At 38.6% G+C, this 22,854-nt stretch overlaps 2 protein-coding genes across 2 annotated transcripts in view; one reads left to right on the top strand and one right to left on the bottom strand.

The window, feature by feature from the left end:
- Positions 1-506, bottom strand: part of vps37a.S (vacuolar protein sorting 37 homolog A S homeolog) — a 52,807-nt gene extending 52,301 nt beyond the window's left edge. Inside the window, exon 1 of the mRNA XM_041572093.1 lies at positions 384-506. The gene's annotated coding sequence lies outside the window, so the exon portion shown is untranslated. The remainder of the gene's footprint in view (positions 1-383) is intronic.
- Positions 507-572: 66 nt separating this feature from the next.
- Positions 573-21,167, top strand: cnot7.S (CCR4-NOT transcription complex subunit 7 S homeolog). The gene is given in 7 exon segments (NM_001096220.1): positions 573-663; positions 4,223-4,442; positions 7,046-7,239; positions 9,939-10,100; positions 14,220-14,364; positions 16,442-16,552; positions 21,033-21,167. Coding segments are annotated over 6 exon segments (858 nt in total). The 5' UTR covers positions 573-663; positions 4,223-4,325; the 3' UTR covers positions 21,162-21,167.
- The last annotated feature ends 1,687 nt before the right edge of the window (positions 21,168-22,854 follow it).

Raw genomic sequence — 22,854 nt, 5'->3', positions numbered from 1 at the left:
ACTGCTCTTGTTAACAACCAGATTCTACCCACACACCTATATAGACACAATATATATATATATATATATATATATATATATATATATATATATATACACATACACATTATATACACACACATATACATATACATATATATCTATATATCTATATATATATCGCCCAGCATAGTCTAAGAGGCCGGTATCTGACACACTATACAGTCAGCTGTCACTTTATACACATTATCCGCCCAGTTATCCCTTACATAGAACACAACATGTAACACTGCATACACAGCAGCTTATCTCACACAAGCCAGACACACACAAAAAACTACATAAATGATAATAACACAGTTCTGTGTTTACCCCCACCCAGTGCAACCACAGTTCCCACTTACTTTCACTCTCCATAGGTCGCGCCATGTGACTCACAGCCCCTGTGACATTATGTCACCTACCAGACTGAGAAGAGGCGTGGTTTTCCACGCCTACCTTGGCGGGCAAACGTCATCCAAGTGCGCCCGGGAGGAGGTTACCAGGGACCTGCAGTGGGACTGGCGCGTCGCTCCTATGACGTGTAGGGGCCTCGGTAATCGGCTATGCGAGTTGTGGGAGCGAGGCTGTGAGGAGGAACTGAAAGACTCAGTGACAGACCGCCGGCGCCCAGAGTTACCTTAGGTAGGGCAGGGAGAGTGTGGGGATGTGAGTAATGGAGCAGAGGGCTGTAACACATACACACAGAGATGGCTGTATTGTCTCTCACACGCATCCCTAGGCATTGCTGAGCAGCGGTGTAATGTACAATAACGTGACCCTGAGCTTATTTCCAGTCCGAGTGTACGTTAAAGCACAAGGGATGGAAGACTGTGATACTTGTACTTGGACAGCTTTCAACTGCATGGCGAACCCTTAGCTGATAAACTACAATACCCAGCATCCCCCAGCAGCCAAAGGATATGTCGTAGTATATTCCCTATTCATTCTTCCTTTTATTAAACACAGTTTAACAGCCCCCCCTATGAGTGCAATGGATAGGGCTTGTGCTGAACATGCTTTTTTGCCCCTTGTTTTAATTTCCAAAAATCTGTAGTTTTTGTTATTTCTTGGGCTAAAAAGGAAGTTAAAGCTGCAACACTCAGTGTGCCAGGTAAATCATTACCAGTGCCCAGAGGAACTTGATCTTTGAGACAAAGCAGGCGTAACAAAGGGTGAAGGAATTGGGGCTGTCTGTACAGAACTCAGCGTCTCTAGATCATTAAAAGGACAGACCACCCATATTTTCTGCATAAATTCTCATTATTTTGCCCATGTTGTATAAAGGTATACGCCGCCCCTCTCTAACACATGATCCACATAACGCATGGCATCTATTTATTCAGGCTGGAGCACAGATAGTATTTGCCCAAGTCCCTTCTCATCACATGGCTACGCCTGCCATATCTCTTGTCCAGCCCATCCCTGCAGTCCCATGATTTTATTCTTCACAATTATATATTAGGGAATGAGTCTGGATATAGCTCGGCTTATTACATATTCCACATTGTTTTCTGGGCCCCTATGGACATGGGGTGCCTCTTCTGTTGATCTCATTAACTGCCTGGTGCTTTTCAGCTATGGAATTTAGGCTTGGATACATTTGCAGTGATTAATTATTTGGGCATTATGCTCATCGTTGGCCAATAATTATCTCTGGAGGGACATCACTGATATTCATAGAACACATCAAAATCCATATTCCTTTTATATAATATATGTTTATATGTTTTACATAAGTTGCTGAACTTGTTTATAAAATACCTCATGTCTGTCTGTCATCTGTCCATCCAGCCTATCTAATAGGTTTAAAGGAAATGACATTTAGAATACAACTTTGTTTACAGTACAGGTATAGGATCCCTTATCCGGAAACCTGATATCCAGAAAGCTCCTAATTACGGAATGGCTGTCTCCCATAGACTCCATTTTATCCAAATAAAAATGATTTCCTTTTTCTCTGTAATAATACCTTGTACTTGATCCCTAAAATATAATTAATCCTTATTGGAAGCAAAACCAGCCTATTGGGTTTATTTAATGTTTAAATGAATTTCTAGTAGTCATAAGGCATTAAGACCCAAATTATGGAAAGATCCGTTATCCGGAAAACCCCAGGTCCCGAGCATTCCAGATAACAGGTCCCATACCTGTAGTATATAATATATTGGATTCATACATATTTGAATGCTAGATCTGTATTGTACTCCTGGCATATTATTCTGCTGCATGTTTTAGGGGGTTATTTATCAAAGTACGAATTTATCTCAATATTTTCTGCTACAAACTCCAATCAAATATGCTTGGGGTTTTATACACTTATTATAACATTTTCCCTAAAATTTAGTTTGCGGGAAAAAAAAATCCGATTTTCATGATTTTTTTCAGATATTTCCTCCGATTTTCACGATTTTTTTGGATTTTTCACCCGAAAACTCAGATTTCTCATGCTTTTTGCACGAAAACTTCGGGGTATTGCACGAAACCCAGCGCACATCAAAAAATCATTGGGACTTTTTCCATTGACTTATATGCAACCTGAACATGTCCAATTTTATAAAAAAAAAAAAAAGTCACGAATTGTTAGTGATTTTTGCATTCGGAGTTTAGTAAATAACCCCCTTAATGCTCAAACCCAAGCTACCAGCAGTACTGTATCTCTACACATGCATGACAAACTCACAAGATTCTTATGTAAATAACTTTTGTCATTATACAGGGTTTGTAGAGTACCACTAGTCCAAATTAAACTAACCTATAGAAGCCTCCAAACTTGGCTGTTGGCCTTCTCTTCTGTAAATAGAAGCTCAGATTGTTGGCCTTTAATTGTATAGAAGCTTAAAGGACCAGTAACAACAAGAAATGAAAATGTTTTAAAGTAATGAAAATATAATGTTCTTTTGATCTGCACTGGTGAACTGGTGTGTTTGCTTCAGAAACTCTACAATCGTTTATATAAACAAGCTGCTGTGTAGCTATGGGGGGCAGCCATTCAAAGCTGAAAAAGGAGAAAAGGCACAGGATAACGGATAACATATAAGCTCTGTAGTATACAATGGGATTCTAATGGGATATCTGTTCTACTTTGTATCCTGTGCTTGAATGGCTGCCCCCATGACTACACAACATATTTTCATTACTTTGAAACAGTTTAATTTTTTGGTGTTACTGTTCCTTTTAGGCAAAACAGAAATATAATGCTCCCGTCGACCAAAAAAACTATTTCAAATACAATTTTATCATGTTATTCCAGCAAAATGAACTTTAATTATACTGTATAAATTATTTGAATCTTGTTCTATTGGTCTGGGAACTCACAATTATAACAAGCAGGCAGGAGCCATTTTGTGGACACTGTTATTAAGACAAGCCTTGTATCATCTCAGAATCTTGTTTGTGCACCAGAATGGGGGACCTGATGTCCATCCCCATGCCCTGGCTATACAATTAAATGGTAAAGAGAACTGGGGGTATGTAGGGAGAGCAGTGACATCTAGGAAGTGCTGAATACAAAGTGAAAGTCATTGCTTGCCCCGCCTCTATGCCTAAGGCATAGAGGAGGGGCAGGCAGTATTTGATTGACAGCTGAGAATGAGTTTACAACAGCTATGAATGCTTTAAAAAAGAAAAAAAAAGAATTTGGATTTCATGTTTAATTTGAAAAGACAGCTTTTTATGCCTGCGTGACAGGTCCACTTTAAATAAACTTATAGTATGTTATAATTCTAATCAACTTTTCAGTTGGTCTGCATTATTTATTTTTTTATTATAGTTTTTTTAATTATTTGCCTTTTTCTTCTGACACTTTCCAGCTTTCCGATAGGGGTCACTGAGTGTGTTATTCCTACTTTCTATTACTCATATTTCTATTCACACCCACTTCTATTCATATTCCATTCTCTTATTCATATGAGTGCATGGTTGCTAGGGTAATTTGGACCCTAGCAACCAGACTGCTAAAATTGCAAACTGGAGAGCTGCTGAATAAAAGGCTATATAACTCAAAAACCACAAATAATAAAAAAAAGAAAACCCAACTGCAAATTGTCTCAGAATATCACTCTCTACATCATACTAAAAGTTAACTCAAAGGTGAACAATCCCTTTAAAGTTATTGCCATGGATATAAAAGCACTATGTGATTATGTACACCTTTATTCTTGGTAATAAAAAAAAATAACTATTTTTCTTCCTTTCATTTTAGATTTACCTGCGGATTTCGGCCTCGGCCCACCACCTATGAAACCCTTAAATAGCTAATTGCGAAATTTTGATGCCTGCCTCTGAGTCCCTCCCCCAGACCCACTATGCCAGCCGCAACAGTGGACCACAGCCAGCGAATTTGCGAAGTCTGGGCTTGCAACCTGGATGATCAGATGAAAAGAATCCGACAAGTTATACGCAAGTATAATTACGTTGCAATGGTATGTTTAGGCTGTTTGTTGCCCCACAAAAAAAACGTTTTATGCTCTTAAATTGGCTCTCAGAGTTCAGGAATAGAATATTTTATAGGTTTATGAGCCCCCTTTAAAGGAGAGCTAAATCCTAAAAATGAATATGGCTAAAATGTCATATTTTATATAATAAATTTATTGCGCCAACCTAAAGTCCAGGACTTCAAACTTGTCACAGGGGGTCACCATCTTGGAAAGTGTCTGCGACACTCGCATGCTCAGTGGGCTCTGAGCAGCTATTGAGAAGCTAAGCTTAGGGGTCGTTGCAAATTATCAAACCGAAAATGAGGTTGGTCTGTAATATAAGCTGATGCTACAGGGCTGATTATTAAATTCTGATGCTAGTTACACTGTTTTTCTGTGCTGCCATGTAGTAATTATCTGTATTAATTACTAATCAGCCTTATAGTGTGATATTTCTATTCTATGTGTACTGTATATTGTGAGTGGGTCCCTAAGCTCAGTAAGTGACAGCAGCACAGAGCATGGGCAATGAATGAGCAGAAAAGAAGATGAGAAGCTACTGGGGCATCTTTGGAGGTACAGATCTAGAGGCCTGTGGTTGCATTGGGCTGGTACAGAAGCCCAAAACATAATATACAACATTTCTAGCTACTTCTTTAGTTAAGCTTACGTTCTCATTTAAGGGAATGTTTATAAGCAATTTTTGTCAGTGGCATAATTAAATTTGATTATTTACAGGGAAATGGCAATTTCTATTTCTGACCATTCCAAAGGGATGCAGAAACCATTTCCTTGATTCAGACACACTGTTACGGAATAACTTACTTTTATTGGAGTGTTATAAGCTGCTTACTGTGCTTTGCCTGCTGAAGCAGCCTAGAGGTTCTTCAGATTTATAATGGTACAGCCATGAAATTTATCTCTCCATCCTCTGATGTGTTTAAACCATCTTTGAGAGTTAATGGCACTGCACATACTCATTGTGCTCTGTTCTGCTGCTGAGACGCTAATATTAATGCTTGTTGGAAATCGTTAAAGCATTATCAGAAAGTGAGGATATTAATACTTCCTGATGCACTGGTTTCAAGGCTGTTGTGCAATGTGAGTCTGAATTTGTTAATAATTAGCATTGTAGAGCAAATTTATATACAGTATGTTGGGGCCTAAGCTCAGGAAACTGATAGCAGCTCAGACCATGTGAGTGTGAATTTGTTTCCTGAGAGTAGGGACCAACATTCAGTATATAATATACAATTTGCTATACGATGCTAATTATTAACTCTCAGCAGCTCAGATCATGCTCTGTGAATCAGTAGAAAGGAATAAGGGAGCTGCTTGGGACATATTTAAAGGCACAGACATTAACTGCAACAAAATGGCTATGGTGGCTTTGACCTGGTACCAAAGCACAAAAGATAAGGGCTACACCTTTTGCCTAATTATTTGTTGAGCTTTTGTTCTCCTTTAAGTAAACAAGTATTGTTATTAATATTGTTGCTGTTTCCAGTAATCTTTCGTTTCTGCATCTTGGACAGGTTCGTTTTGCAGTTGATCACTTTTAACATATATAAAAGGGCCTTGAGCAGTCTAGGTAGCCACAAAACCCCTTAGGATAGTTGCACATGGTGCTGGGACTTTGAGCGCCGTATCTTTAAGGAGTCCAAAATGTGACTGCAAAACAAGCCCTTCATAGAGTTACATAAGAATCACCTGATAAGAGTTTGGGCCAGTGTTTGCCTGGAAAGTGTATAGACAGTTACAAGCTCTATCTAATCAATTAAAGAGACTCAACAGATAATACAGGTATGGGATCCGTTATCCAGAAAGCTCTGAATTACGGAATGACAGTCTTCCCATAAACTGCAAATAATCCAAATTTTAGTAAAAGATTACCTTTTTCTGTGTAATAATAAAACAGTAGCTTGTACTTGATCCAAACAAAGATATAATTAATCCTTATTGAAAGCAAAACCAGCCTATTGGGTTTATGAATTCGACCCAATATCAACAAATTCTTCAGGATAATGTTCAAGCATCAGTCACAAAGTTGAAGTTACGCAGCGGTTGTATATTCCAACAAGACAATGACCCTAAACAAATTTGGAAATCTACAATATTCTGGAATGGCCGTCACAGTCCCCCGACTTGAATATCATGGAAAATCTATAGGATGATTTGAAGCAGACTGTCCATGCTCGACAGCCATCAAATTTAACTGAACTGGAGAGAATTTGTATGGACGAATGGTCAAAAATACCACCATCCAGAATCCAGACACTCATCAAAGGCTATAGGAGGCGTCTAGAGGCTGTTACATTTGCAAAAGGAGGCTCAACTAAGTATTCAAGTAATATCTCTGTTGGGGTGCCCAAATTTATGTACCTGTCTAATTTTGTTATGATGAATATTGCATATTTTCTGTTAATCCAATAAACTTTATATCACTGCTGATATACTACAGTTTCCATGAGGCATGTTATATATTAAAAGGAAGTTGCTACTTTGAAAGCTCAGCCAATAACAAACAAAACTCCAAAGAATTAAGAGGGGTTCCCAAACTTTTTCATATGACTGTAAGTTGCAGCTTATTTTGCCTTTATCCATTGCAGGACACAGAGTTTCCAGGGGTTGTGGCGAGACCAATAGGAGAATTCCGAAGCAATGCTGACTATCAATACCAGCTTCTACGATGTAACGTTGACCTGTTAAAGATCATACAGTTAGGGCTGACATTTATGAATGAACAAGGAGAATACCCACCAGGAACCTCCACGTGGCAATTTAATTTTAAATTTAATTTAACGTAAGTTGCACAATCCAATTATTTATCAGAATCGATAACTCCAAATATTTACAATACATTGTTTTTTCTATTTTGTTGTTTTATTTTTTTTTGTTTATTTTATTATAGTGCAATTATTTTTAAGTAATACATTTAGATTATTAATTGGCTAACTTAAAAGAATACTGTCATGGGAAAACATGTTTTTTTCTTAATGCATCAGTTAATAGTGCTGATCCAGCCGAATTCTACAATGAAATCCGTTTCTCAAAAGAGCAAACAGATTTTTTCATATTTAATTTTGAAATCTGACATGGGGCTAGACATATTGTCAGTTTCCCAGCTGCCCCCAGTCATGTGACTTGTGCTCTGATAATTTTCAATCACTCTTTACTGCTGTACTGCAAGTTGGAGTGATATCACCCCCCTCCCTTCTTCCCCCCAGCAGCCTAACAACAGAACAATAGGAAGGTAACCAGATAGCAGCTCCCTCACACAAGCTAACCGCTGCCTGGATCTAAGAACAACACTCAATAGTAGAATCCAGGTCCCATTACAACACATTCAGTTACAAACAACAGCCTGCTAGAAAGCAGTTCCATCCTAAAGTGCTGGCTCTTTCTGAAAGCACATGACCAGGCAAAATGACCTGAGATGGCGCCTACACACCAATATTACTTTTTAAGTAAAAAAAAAAAAAACGCTTGTTGATTCAGGAATGAAATATTTTATTGTAGAGTGAATTATTTGCAGTGTAAACTGTGTAAATTAGAAATAAGAACTACATCATAAAAATCATGACAGAATCCCTTTATAGAATGCTCCTCGTTTTTTAGTAGTTTTTGGATTGATATTCCATTAACAAATACAGGTATGGGATGCATTATCCAGAAATCCATTATCCAGAATGCTCCGAAGTGCGAATAGGCCATCTCTCATAGACTCCATCTTATCCAAATAATCTAAATTTTAAAAAATGATTTCCCCTTTCTCTGAACAGTAGCTTGTACTTGATCCAAACTAAGATATAATTAATCCTTATTGGAAGCAGAACCAGCTGGTTGGAGTTATTAAATGTTTATATGATTCGCTAGTAGATTTAAGGTAAGTAGATTGAAATTACCAACAGATCCGTTATTCGGAAGGCCCCAGGTCCTGAGCATTATGGATAACAGGTCCCATACCTGTATAAAAAAAAAATATATATATATATATATATATATATATATATATATATATATATATATATATATATAAATAAATATATATATGCATTAGGGATGCACCGAATCCAGTATTTTGGATTCGGCCGAACCCCCAAATCCTTCACGAAAGATTTGGCCGAATAACGGACTGAATCCGAATCCTAATTTGCATATGCAATTTAGGGGTGAGAAGGGGAATCCATTTTTTACTTGTTTTGTGACAAAAAGTCACGTGATTTCCCTCCCTGCCCCTAATTTGAATATGCATTTCAAAATCCTGCTGAATGGGGCCGAATCCCGAACCGAATCCTGGATTTGTGCATCCCTGAAATGCATTCAGACTGATGAGACATACTTTATGTGCTGCAATAACAAGACCATACTTCTGCTACTAAAGCTTAAAGGAAAACTATACCCCCCAAACAATGTAGGTCTCTATAAAAAGATATTGCATAAAACAGCTAATATGTAAAATCCTGCTTCATGTAAATAAATCATTTTCATAATAATATACTTTTCTAGTAGTATGTGCCATTGGGTAATCATAAATAGAAAATTGCCATTTTAAAAAAATAAGGGCCGGCCCCTGGGATCGTAGGATTCACTGTACTCACAAACATACCAACAAACCATACATGTTAGGTCACATGAGCCAATTAACAGAGTTGTGTCTTTTGCTTCCGCACTTCTTCCCGTTACAGTTAGAGTTGTAGTATTTCTGGTCAGGTGATCTCTGAGGCAGCACAGAGACCATCACGAAATGGTGGCTCAAGGCAAGAGATGTAAAAGGGCAATATTTACTTAAATATATATTCCAGTTTGGTAAGATTCTTTAATATGCCACTTAATATTATATGAACTATCTGTTGCTTAAGTGTTCATTTTGGGGGTATAGTTTTCCTTTAAGCTAGTTACTATGGCCAGTATCTTAAGCTCCCTATAGACGCAAAGATTTCTCTTGCCGAACAATCGATTTTATCGAAGTCCGACCAATCCTTCGAAATTATTGTCCGGTTAGTGGGATTCGAACGATCTAACATCTTACAATTTTTTTAGCCGACATCTGTCAGGAAATTGATCAGCCAGGTTAATAAATCTTTATCGGTCCCAGTGCAATCTATCTGTTTGCAGTGCCAAGCTGAAAGTTACCCTTTGTTTTCCTGCCAAATTGTTCTTTTTAGTTGATGGACAATTCGTACTATCGTTTCGAGATAATCGTGGTCTCACGATGATGATCGGATCTTTTAAAAATCTTTACATCTATGGCCAGCTTTAGCAAACATAATAAACATATGGTAGAGATGTGATTAGTGTTTCTAATCTCAGAACACAGAATTTTCCAAGAGGCAATAAAATGACATTTAAACTTGGAAGGTAAAGACTCCATCACATCAGATTTAGCTGCACAAAGTCCTATTAGTTTTGTTGATGGACATTTGCTGTATGTTGGTCAATTGTCTATGAAATCTTGTATCAGATCTGTGTATAGGAGACTTTCTATGGTCTCTTCTGCAGGGAAGACATGTACGCCCAAGATTCCATAGAGCTGCTCACATCCTCTGGGATCCAGTTTAAAAAGCACGAGGAGGAAGGCATTGAAACCCAGTACTTTGCAGAGTTATTTATGACGTCTGGGGTAGTACTTTGTGAAGGAGTAAAATGGCTTTCCTTTCACAGGTAAGTTACACTATTAGAATAATACACAAAAGCCTCAAATATCCTGTAAATGGCATTCTTACAAACAGGAGCTTATCAAAGAGTGAAGTTATAGATCGCCACAGTCCTCTAGCGTGAAATTCCGCCACTCTCCATTCATTTCTATGGGATTTTGAAAGGCGTATTTATCAAAGGATGAACTTTCTTCTCACCTATTGATAAATACTCATTTAAAAATCCCATAGAAATGAATAGAGTGGCGGAATTTTACTCTAGAGCAACGGTGTCCAACCTGCAGCCCGAGGGCCGCTTGCGGCCCAGGATGAATATGAATGTGGCCCAGCTTGAAATGCTCAGTTCCCGAGGAAACATCATAATAATGTAATAAATAAGTATATTAAATATCCACGTTTCCCATATTCCAGTGTATGGCTCCATCTGGTTATCCAACTGGTATTGTAGTTCTTTTCTGTGTATTTTCTTTATTTTTACAAATCAAAAGTGTTTGTGTATTTCATGTGTGGCCCCAGACAAATTTTCTTTTTCCAATGTGGCCCAGGGAAGCCAAAAGGTTGGACACCCCTACTCTAGAGGACTGTGGTGATCTCTAACTTTACTCTTTGATAAGTCTCTGGATCAAAGAGTAATTTTGAAACCGAGAGGCCCATTTATCAAAGGTCTGTGTATTTTTTTTTTTACTCTAATAAATTCGAATATACTTAAAAATTTGAATGGGAGGTTCTTTAAGAAAAAATCCAAAAACTCGGACGAATATTACCAACTCAAAAACTCAAATCGAATTCGACTAAACTCGGTTCGAGTTTTTTCTCCGAAAAAACCTCGAATGTCAGGAAGGCTATAAAAGGGCATGTAAAGGCAAAAAAATATATCCCATTTTTACTTTCTTTAATGAAAAAGAAACCTATCTCCAATATACTTTAATTAAAAAATGTGCACAGTTTTTTATAAGAAATCTGACTGTATGCAGTGAAATTCTTCCTTCATTTACTGCTGTGGATAGGAATTGTCAGACGGTCCCTAACTGCTCTGCAGGGAAACAATCATACTTATGAACAGCAGGGGGAGCCCCCGCCTAACTTCACAGCCATACAGAACTCAAACAGCTTTGTTTTACCCTGTAGAGCAGTCGGGGACTGTGTAGTGATTTGTATTGGATTTTATTTTTGCCTTTAAACAGATAACCTGGGATTCTATTTAGAGGATAATTTTGCTGCAGCCACTGGTTCTGCAGAGTTGGATAAAGTTTGTATTAAACAATATAAAAACTATAAAATCCACATTAGATTACATGACAACACAGGACCCAGTGCAGTCTTCCTATTCTGATTATTAATCAGTCTTGCTGTATCGGCTTCTGGCAGATATTATTATAGATCCCTAAGCAGCCCAGACCGCACTGAGCATGTGTCTTGGTCTTGCAAACATGTTTAACAAAGTTACAAGATGGTGACCCCCTGTGGCCAACTTTGAAAGCATAAATTATTTGTTTGATTAGACTTGTGGTGCAGTAAGTTTATGTTTAGTATACAAAATACAGCATTTCTAGCCTTATTCTATTTTTGACTTTACTTCCCCTTTAAAATAAATATGCACGCACTCCTGCGACCATGGCAATGGAGGTTAAAAATTCGTAACTTTTATTCCATTTAGTTAAAAGGAATGCGTCCTACTGCGTTTCGTATCAAAGGATACGTAATCATACTTCCCCTTTAACATCGTCAAATGGGTCACTGTACCTTGTTTTTTTTTTCTAAACTGACTGCGGTAGCTTTTTCAGCAATCTAGTTGCAATGGGTCAAATTTACCTAGCAACGTTGCATTAGAGTCCTGCGTGGAACCAATTTCTAAGACCCGAACCGCAACCCACATATGTACCTACTTTGATTCGCTACCCGACCAGGACCCGCAACTGCCTTATCCGCAACCCGCCGACCACCATCAAACAGGAAGTGATGGTGCTGCACACCGGAAGTGAAGTCATCAAAAGTGGGCAGGCACAGAAACAAGTTTTGTAAAACTTTAAAAGGAGTAAAATATAGACAATATTACATAAAATGAGACCGGCGGGTATACCTGCACCTGAAAATCCTTCCCTCATTCCGCAGGGTGCCTGCTTTTTTTGCAGGACTCTACCATGCATTGCTTTGAATAAGAGACTGGAATATGAACAGGAGAGGCCTGGATAGAAAGAGTAGTAATAAAATGTAGTAATGACAATACATTTGTAGCCTTACAGAGCATTTGTTTTTTTAGATGGGGTCAGTGATGCCCGTTTGAAAGTCAGAAGGAAAAGGCAAGGTGACTTTTATATTATACACCTAATTTACAGCTGAAAGCAAAAGTTTGGGTACCCTATGCCAAATGGCATGTTTAGTTAATTTTGAAAATGAAGAGTAAGCTACCGCAGTCAGTTTTTTTAAAAATTAAAAACTATAAAAGACTATTTTATCCACATGTACCTGTGGCCTCTCTGTATAAGCAAGAGAATGTTTTCCCATCTCTCCCTCCTTTCTACAGAGGCAGTTGTTCTGTACTCTGGAACTTTCCACTAGAGATCCTCTTTCATTCTTCCACAGCAGTTCTTTTATTGCTGAATTATTCTTTCTACAGAGAGTTTGTCATACTGTGCAATCAGTACAATGAGGCAGGTCTCTGGCGGGTCATTGGGATCAGTGCTTGTGACTCCATACTTGCTAACCCTTTATAATGTTTTATGTTGCACTGTAAGCTAGGCTCAATGTCTAATTAGTATCTTGATAGAATACATAATAGCCATGAATGTTCTAAAATGATGTCATTTCTGTCACATGACTCCCTGCCATTTATGTATTAAAGGGGTGCTTCACCTTTCAGTTAACTTTTAGTATGTTATAGAATGACCATTTCTAAGCAACTTTTCAATTGGTCTTCATTGTTCATTTTTTTTATAGTTTTTTAATTATTTGCCTTTTTCTTCTGACTGTTTCCAGCTTTCAAATAGGGGTCACTGACCCCATCTAAAAACAAATTCTCTGTAAGGCACAAAGTGATAGTTATTGCTACTTATTCCTCATCTTTCTATTCAGGCTCTCTCCTATTCATATTCCAGTCTCTTATTCAAGTCAGTGCTTGGGTAATTTGTACCCTAGCAACCAGACAGCTGAAACGGCAAACTGGAGAGCTGCAGAATAAAAAGCTTAATAACTCAAAAACCACTAATAACGAAAACTAATTGCAAATTGTCTCAGTATATTACTCTCTACGTCATACTAACAATATTAACTCAAAGGTGAACAACCCCTTTAAAATAAATAATGAATCCCAATTTGTTAAATATGAGGATATTAAAGCCCATGAAATGTATAAAAGAACACAACCTTCAGCCTTGTGCCTTTAATAGCCCTGGAACTCCTCTTTGGCTTATAATATGCTTATATTTTACAATAGGGGGTACATTATTCCCTCTACGTTATACATTATTACAGGCAGGCCCGGACTGGCCCCCCAGAGGGGCTGCTATAAGGTCCCATAGAAAGTCAGTATTTCGTGGGCTGGTGGGGATTGTTTGGGCCTCTATGTGGGCTGATTGGGCCTCTGTGTACCTGAAATACCAGGGCCTATTTTAATCTCAGTCCGGACCTGATTACAGGGATACATTTATACATTACAGTATATATTTTCATATGAACAAAATAGGCCGGTACTGTAATTTGTAGGGATGCACCGAATCCAGGATTCGGTTCGGAAATCGGGCAGTATTCAACCTTTTTCAGCAGGATTTGGATTCGGCCAAATCCTTGTGCCTGCCCGAACAGAATCTGAATCCTAATTTGCATATGTAAATTAGGGGCAGGTAGATTTTTTTTACACTTTTTTCTTTCCTGTCCCAAATTAGGATTTGGTTCGGTATTCGGCCGATTCTTTCACCAAGGATTCAGGGATTCGGCCAAATCCCGAATGGTGGATTCAGTGCATCCCTAGTAATTTGCTTATGGACCACTTTTAGATGATGTCATGGCCTGATTAAAATCATACAAATGACATTCATTCTCATTCGCAGACAAGCTTGATTTGTGTGCATTAGCGTTGTGAATGGATGCCATATCATGGCTGACCTTTCTGTACCTCTTCCCGCTGCAGTGGCTATGACTTTGGCTACCTAATAAAAATTCTGACAAATTCAAACTTGCCTGAGGTAGAACAAGACTTTTTTGAAATCCTGCGTCTGTTTTTCCCTGTGATATACGATGTCAAATACCTGATGAAAAGCTGCAAAAATCTCAAGGTGGGTGAAGCCAAAACGTACAAGTCTTGTTTTGTTAAATATAATGGTATGTCTGCTTAGCCCTCTTCTATTTACCCTACTGGCACATGATTGCACTGCCCAGTACAGTGCAAATCGCATCATCAAGTTCGCAGGTGATACAACAGTTATCGATATTATCGTGTTAAGGACTCTTAATTGCTTGTGGGAAGAAGCTTTTGCAATGTCTGGTAGTTTTAGTTTGAATGCTGCGGAACTTTCTTCCAGATGGCAACAGAGAGAACAGAGAATGAGACGGATGGGAGATGTCTTTTGCTTACAAATTTGCTCACCGTATAATGTGTTTCCGGTAGAGTTGGGTGGGAGGTTTTCTCCTATGATCAGCTGGAGAGATTTTAGTTCTGCGACAGTGCAGTTTCCAAACCATAGCGTAATGGAGCTGCAGAGAACACTCTCGATGGTGCCTCGATAGAATGTCGTGAGATTCGACTGGTCTTGTTAGAAAAAATTATGCATTTCAAAACTGAATCGCTGTACTCCTCAAAAAAGGTTTTTTGAGCTGAAAAAAACTGAAAAATTAATATAGTGTAGTAAGCTTAATTAGTATGGCACCAAACACGTGTTTAGTGTTATTTGATTAGTGGACTGGAGGCAGAAAATAACACTTAACATGTGCTTGGTGCCATACTAAATAAGCTTACTACACTATATTAATTTTTCTGGTTTTTTCCCCTCAAAAAACCTTTTTTGAGGAGTACAGCAATTCACTTTTGAAATTTGTTTTTGGAGGCAGAAGAGAGCCTGACAATTGCTGGACTGGGAACACGCTTGGTTTTGGAAGTTACATTGTTTTAGGACAAATGCTGAGTCTGCATACAGAGAAGAAGTAAGACATTTGTCAGACTGGTGCCAGAACAACAACAACAACCTGACTCTAAATGTCGAAAAAACTAAAATGGTTGTTGACTTTAGAAAGAACTCTGCTACTCACCACTGTTCATCAATGAGATAGTCAACAGTGTGAAGTTTCTAGGAGTACATATGGCAGACGACCTCTCCTGGACCCTAAACACTATCTCTATCACAAAGAAAGCCCAACAACGCCTCCATTTTCTACGGAAGCTAAGAAAGACGGTCTTCCCCCAAAGATTCTCACAACATTCTATGGAGGCACCATCGAGAGCAGCTACATCACACTATATTTTGGAAACTGCACTGTCGCAAAACAAAAATCTCTGCAGCGGATTGTGAAAACTGCAGAAAAAATCATAGGAGAACCTCTCCCACCCATCTCCCAACTGTAAAGGCTAAAACTAAGTAAGCTTTATCAGAAAGTTCAATATAAATACACCAGTAAACCCTCAAAGTAATGCTGCTCTCAGTCCTCAGAAATAACTCATTTCTTTCCTTCTATTGTGTACACATGGGCTTCTGTATCAGACTTCCTGTTTTCAACTTAAATGTCCAGGGCAGGGCTTGAGCATGCTCAGTTTGCTCCTCTCTCCCTCCCTGCTGTCTGAGCCCAGAGCTATGAGTGAACAGGGAGAGACTCAGGCAGGAAGTGATGTCACACCAAGTTAATATGGCAGCTGCTATCCTAAACCAACGGAGAGCTTCTAGAGCTGTTTACTCAGGTATAGTAAAGCATTCTGCAGAATAAATATAGTGTTATAGCTTGCACTATTGTGGCTAAACTATTGGCAATAAACTGCTTTGGTTCCTTTTCCTTCTCCTTTAACACGATAATATCGAAAAACGATATTATATATCGATTATATTTCCTGCACCCGTCACCTTATATGTTTCCTCAAATACTCTTTCTATATGTAAATGCACCATGGGGGGGGGGGCTGAGTGAAACGTGATTTCGATACAGCTGTATAACTGTATATGGTCTGTATTGACAAAGGAATCTTGTAAAACATGGTGGAAATGTGGATATTTTTCTGCTAGAATTCGTTTGGCTAAACATTACTATTGTATTCTAAGGCTTCCAGTGATGGGCATTGCTGTGCTCACATACAGAATCCACTAAAAGAAAAAAAACTTGGTCCATAGCACTTGAGTTGTGTAACACGTTCCCATTGTCTCGTGGCAGGGTGGACTGCAGGAAGTGGCCGAGCAGCTGGAACTTGAGCGGATTGGCCCTCAGCATCAGGCAGGATCTGACTCCTTACTTACAGGGATGGCATTCTTCAAAATGAGAGAAGTAAGATCACGTGTTCATGAAATGCTTGCATGTTGTCATTTTGCAGTTGCAAAGCAAATATTAGATAATAATAAAATAAAGAAAACATTAAAAGGCAGCTTGGATGCCCTTATCCCTTAAAGGAACAGTAACGTCAAAAAATGAGTGCTTTTAAGTAATACAAATATAATGTTGCCCTGCACTGGTAAAACTGGTGTGTTTGCTTCAGAAACACTACTATTGTTTATATAAATAAGCTGCTGTGTAGCAATGGGGGCAGCCATTCAAAGGAGAAAAGGCTCAGATTACACATCAGATAAGCTCTGTAGAACATGATCGCTTTATCTGTTATCCACTATTTAACCTGTGCCATATAGCCTTTTTCCGTTTCCACCATTGCTACACAGCAGCTTGTTTATATGAACTATAGTAGTGTTTTACCAGTGCAGGGCAACAGTACATGAAATTTTCATTACTTTAAAACCCTTTCATATTTTGGAGTTACTGTTCCTTTAAAGGGATACTGTCATGGGATAACATGTTTTTTTCAAAACACATCAGTTAATAGTGCTGCATCAGAATTCTGCACTGAAATCAGTTTCTCAAAAGAGCAAACAGATTTTTTTATATTTAATTTTGAAATTTGACATGGGGCTAGACATATTGTCAGTTTCCCAGGTGCCCCAGTCATGTGACTTGTGCTCTGATAAACTTCAGTCACTCTTAATCGCTGTATTGCAAGTTGGAGTGATATTACCTCCTCCCCCCCCCACAGCAGCCCATCAGCAGAACAATGGGAAGGTAATCAGATAGCAGCTCCCTAACACAAGATAACAGCTGCCTGGTAGATCTAAGAACAGCACTCAATAGTAAAATCCAGGTCCCACTACGACACATTCAGTTACATTGTGTAGGAGAAACAACAGCCTGCCAGAAAGCAGTTCCATCCTAACATGCTGTCTCTTTCTGAAAGCACATGACCAGGCAAAATGACCTGAGATCTGAGCATCTACACACCAATATTAAAACTGAAAAAAATACACTTGCTGGTTCAAATTAAATTATATATTGTAGAGTGAATTATTTGCAGTGTAATTAAAAATAAAAACGACATCATAAAAATCATGACAGAATTCCTTTAAAGAAACCGTTCAGTGTAAAAATAAAGCTGGGTAAGTAAATAGGCTGCACTAAATAGATAACTTTTTTAATATACTTAGCCGAAATGTAATCTATAAAAGCTGGAGTGAATGGTTGTTTAAAGGGCATGTAAAGGCGAAAAATGATATTGCATTTACTGCTATACCACCTACCGTATATACTCGAGTATAAGCCGACCCGAGTATAAGCCGAGGTACCTAATTTTACCTACCTTATTGACTCTAGTATAAGCCTAGACACAACTACAGCCCTGTCTCCCAGCAGCGCACATTCTGCCAAAGCGACCCCCCGGCGACCAACCGGACTTCTTTGCAAAGTTGATAGTGACAGAGAATTGCTAAAGGGATTACTGTGTGCATTGTCCCACTGTCCCACTACCATGTGCAGAGGGTGCTGTTTGATATTGCCATCACTGTTAATCTTTCGTATAACCAACAGAGGGCGCTGTGTGATATTGCAGTCACTGTTATTCTTTCATATAACCAACAGAGGGCGCTGTGTGATATTGCAGTCACTGTTAATCTTTCATATAACCAACAGAGGGCACTGTGTGATATTGCAGTCACTGTTATTCTTCCATATAACCAACAGAGGGCGCTGTGTGATATTGCAGTCACTGTTAATCTTTCATATAACCAACAGAGGGCACTGTGTGATATTGCAGTCACTGTTATTCTTCCATATAACCAACAGAGGGCGCTGTGTGATATTGCAGTCACTGTTATTCTTTCATATAACCAACAGAGGGTGCTGTGTGATATTGCAGTCACTGTTATTCTTTCATATAACCAACAGAGGGTGCTGTGTGATATTGCAGTCACTGTTATTCTTTCATATAACCAACAGAGGGTGCTGTGTGATATTGCAGTCACTGTTATTCTTTCATATAACCAACAGAGGGCACTGTGTGATATTGCAGTCACTGTTATTCTTTCATATAACCAACAGATGGCGCTGTGTGATATTGCAGTCACTATTATTCTTTCATATAACCAACAGATGGCACTGTGTGATATTGCAGTCACTGTTATTCTTTCATATAACCAACAGATGGCGCTGTGTGATATTGCAGTCACTGTTATTCTTTCATATAACCAACAGAGGGCGCACTGTTATTCTTTCATATAACCAACAGAGGGTGCTGTGTGATATTGCAGTCACTGTTATTCTTTCATATAACCAACAGAGGGTGCTGTGTGATATTGCAGTCACTGTTATTCTTTCATATAACCAACAGAGGGCGCACTGTTATTCTTTCATATAACCAACAGAGGGTGCTGTGTGATATTGCAGTCACTGTTATTCTTTCATATAACCAACAGAGGGCGCACTGTTATTCTTTCATATAACCAACAGAGGGCATTGTGGGATATTGCAGTCTCTCCCCAAGTGAACAGTTGGTATAGGAATGATTAAAAGTGACTGCAACTCAGCTACTCGGGTCGGGTACCGCTGACCCGAGTATAAGCCGAGGTAGACTTTTTCAGCACATTTTGGATGCTGATAAACTCGGCTTATACTCGGGTATATACGGTAAAAAGAATCATATTTGCAATACTTCAGTTAGAAAATTAATACCGTTTTTATATCCAGCTAGTTTGCCTTGGCATCTGACCTGCATGCCCCAGAAACGAACTGAACAGCTATGTCCCATGTGCCCCCCAATTTTATATTTATTTATTAATTTTATATATATATATATATATATATATATATATATTATATATATATATATATATATATATATATATATATATATTGTTTTTTTATTTTTACGCTGAACAGTTCTTTAAACTTGCGAAAATGAAAATTTAATATAAGCCTCATACTGAAATAAGAAACTTCCTAAATATAATCAATTCTGCCTGTCTGAAATAATCAAGTTTATCTTTACTGTTCCTCTCTCAGCATCTGTTTCTCTTCATTCTGTCTTCATGCTGGAGTTGAGTGTCAGATGAATTATCCAATATATCTTATAGGGGGGCTCCCTTTCCCAGCAGATGTATAAGAGCTCAGTTAAATAACTGATTCCAGTACAAACAAAATCTAACAAAATAACTGCCTTTTACACAAGTTCTGCATGTAGAGAGGCATGATGTCTGGTGATTTTAATAGAGGGAGCTCTATCTAATACATCTTCTAGGCAAAAGGAGCCCCCCTATAAGATATATTGGAACTGTCAATGAATATCTGACACCCAACTGCTGCATGAAGACAGAATAAAGAGAAACAGATGCTGAGAGAGGAATAGTGAAGATAAACTTGATAATTTCAGAAATGGTACAGAATTTTTAATTAATTGTATTTAGAAAACTTCTTATTTCAGTATGATGATGATTATATAAAATATAACGGGGTTATTTCAATAGGGTTGAATTGACCTTTAAAGTAGGGATGCACCGAATCCAGGATTCGGTTCGAGATTCGGCCTTTTTCAGCAGGATTCGGATTCGGCCGAATCCTTCTGCCTGGCCAAACCGAATCCTAATTTGCATCACATGCCTTTTTGTCACAAAACAAGGAAGTAAAAAATGTTTTCCCCTTCCCACCCCTAATTTGCATGTGCAAATTCAGATTCGGTTCGGTATTCGGCCGATTCTTTCACAAAGGATTCGGGGGTTCGGCTGGATCCAAAATAGTGGATTCAGTGCATCCCTACTTTAAAGGAGAATTCAACCCCCCACAGTCAAAAGTCCTCACTGCACCCCCCCCCCGTCTCGCCCCCTGCACACTGTTACACCAGAATTGTGTCCCTTTAGAAATACTGACCCACACATGCAGAACAGCGCAGCGGAGCACAGGGGCGCCATGTTCGTCACCCTTGGCTTCTTCCGGATCCTTTTCTTGCCGTTTGGTAATTTACGGAGCTTTCCGGCTGCAACTGCGCATTTGCCATATATGGACATATCACGTTCGCTTAATGAAGAGGCTGAGGCCGGTGTACATGGCGCCGCTGTGCTGTTATGCATATGCGGGTCAATATTTTTAAAGGGACACAATTCTGGTGTAACAGTGTGCAGGGGGTGAGGGCAGTGGGGACTTTTGACTGGGGGGGTTGAATTGTCCTTTAAGTGCAGTAAGTGAGATACTTAACTCAGGATTCCTCCAAGTCAAGATCTTTAGGTGTCTCTGACATGTGACCTTAGTTGGCCAATCATAGAATGTGCAGCACTAGTAATTATGTTCTCAGCTTGTTTTAAAAACCTTTAAATCGCCTTCAGCAGTGGTTGGGTTTTAAAGTGTAAACTGCCTGGATGGTGTTACTTCAATATTATTACTACTGTATGTTCATCTTTCACCCAATACCTTTAATACATCGCATGCTTGTGTGTTTATTCAGATGTTCTTCGAAGATCACATAGATGATGCAAAATACTGCGGCCATTTATACGGCTTGGGCTCGGGGTCTTCTTACGTACAGAACGGTACAGGCAACGCATATGAAGAGGAAGCCAATAAACAATCTTGACACCAAGACAAACTGCACTTTTCATTATAGAATTTGTACACGTTTTATCTCTGGTGATATTCCTAAATGTCCCCGTGTTCTGCCTTTATTTTCCTACGTGGAAGCACTTGACCTTGGGGAGATCTGTGTCTCTTAACTCCTATTTGCCTTAGCTAGAGATCAGCTGACCGCATTGCACCAATCAGAACATCACATCACACAGTAACGCTTCATCGTACGGTGAAAGATGTTTTTGCCTTATTTACTCGCCTTTTCACAACAACCATCCTCATGCTTCCAAAGTGGAAACGATCAGCAATATTCCAACTATTGTCCTCAATATCAGTACTTTTAGCTCTATTGATTCTGGCCTTGAGTTCTTTTGTCTCCATGAATAGAGAAAAGACGATGTATCCATAAATGAATCATTTCGAGCATCCGTACATTGTTGTACCTACACACTGATAACCACTGAGTACATGCCATTCATTTGCCTCCGCACATAGATCTGTCATCTATAGATCTACCAACCCACTGGATAACTGCCGGTTTTTTCCTTATAAACTGCCGTATGCCTGGCCCTTTTTTTGCAATCTGTAAACCTAAACTCCAACATGGCTCCGTTTATTATTTATTGGGTGCTTCGTTTTTCATGGAAGTGAAGAAAAAAAGTCTGTTGAAAAAAAACAAAAAAGCCTCATGCAAAAAAAAAAAAAAGAAAAACAACAACAAAAGAAAACCCACGACAGGCAAAACAGAAGCTTGCAAATTAATTTGGCTTGGTTTAGATGAGGAATATACAATATTCTTTTGTATTCGCTAAAATGACGTGTAATTATTTGTTGTAACAACAAAAAAAACCTTATTGAAGTCGTAGCTGAACAATCGTTGCAGCTGTAGTGTAATAGTAGATTACTTTTTTTGACAATATCTCTGCAATATATTTTTATATATAAATATATATTGTCGGTGTAGACGGTGGGAGTACTTTCCTGTCCTGTCATTGGATGTTAACTAGAGAAATCGTAGACTAGGAGTTTTTGGTTTTTTTGACAATGGCTCACGAGTGTTTCCCCAAACCTTAAACGTGTGGATTGTACCATCACACCAACGTGGGTGAGATACCAGCAAGTCTGCCATTCAGATACACCTGCCTTTCTACCTTTGGAATGGCTTTATTTTCTTTCCAAATGAGTTACAATTGTGTAACGAGAGTGGTCCTTTTTAATGCATAAGAAAAACAATGTGCAAACAAAGGATATTATTTGTTTTTAGAGCTTTTGTAAATAAAGGCTTAAAATATTTGTTGTGCTTTTTTTTTTTTTATTGATATCCGGTTATAGTTTATAAACAGTTTATGAACTAGAAGCCACACAAGTTTAACAGCAGCGGTATTGATTCAAATCAGAGCACTCTCATTTCCAAGTAAAGGGCACAGCAATGCTTGGGCTCCCCTGGACCTTTGTCAGCTTGTGGTTTTTAGTGGTGATCCCTGGATGGTGGCTGATAAGGAACATGCACAGAAAAAAAGCTGCTCTTTTCAGTCTAGTGTGTTATTAACTGGACAGCTGAGATGTGAATTATCCTGAACATGCCAAGCCCTATTAGTTGTCCTTTAGTCATGATTCAGCTATGTCTGGCCCATGATCTTATTTCATTAAAGGTATAGTTCACATTTATGTTAAAGGGGACCTGTCACCCAGACATAAAAAGC

Source organism: Xenopus laevis, chromosome 1S, assembly GCF_017654675.1.
Source record: "Xenopus laevis strain J_2021 chromosome 1S, Xenopus_laevis_v10.1, whole genome shotgun sequence".
Taxonomy (NCBI): domain Eukaryota; kingdom Metazoa; phylum Chordata; class Amphibia; order Anura; family Pipidae; genus Xenopus; species Xenopus laevis.
This window is presented reverse-complemented; position numbering and strand designations above follow the sequence as displayed.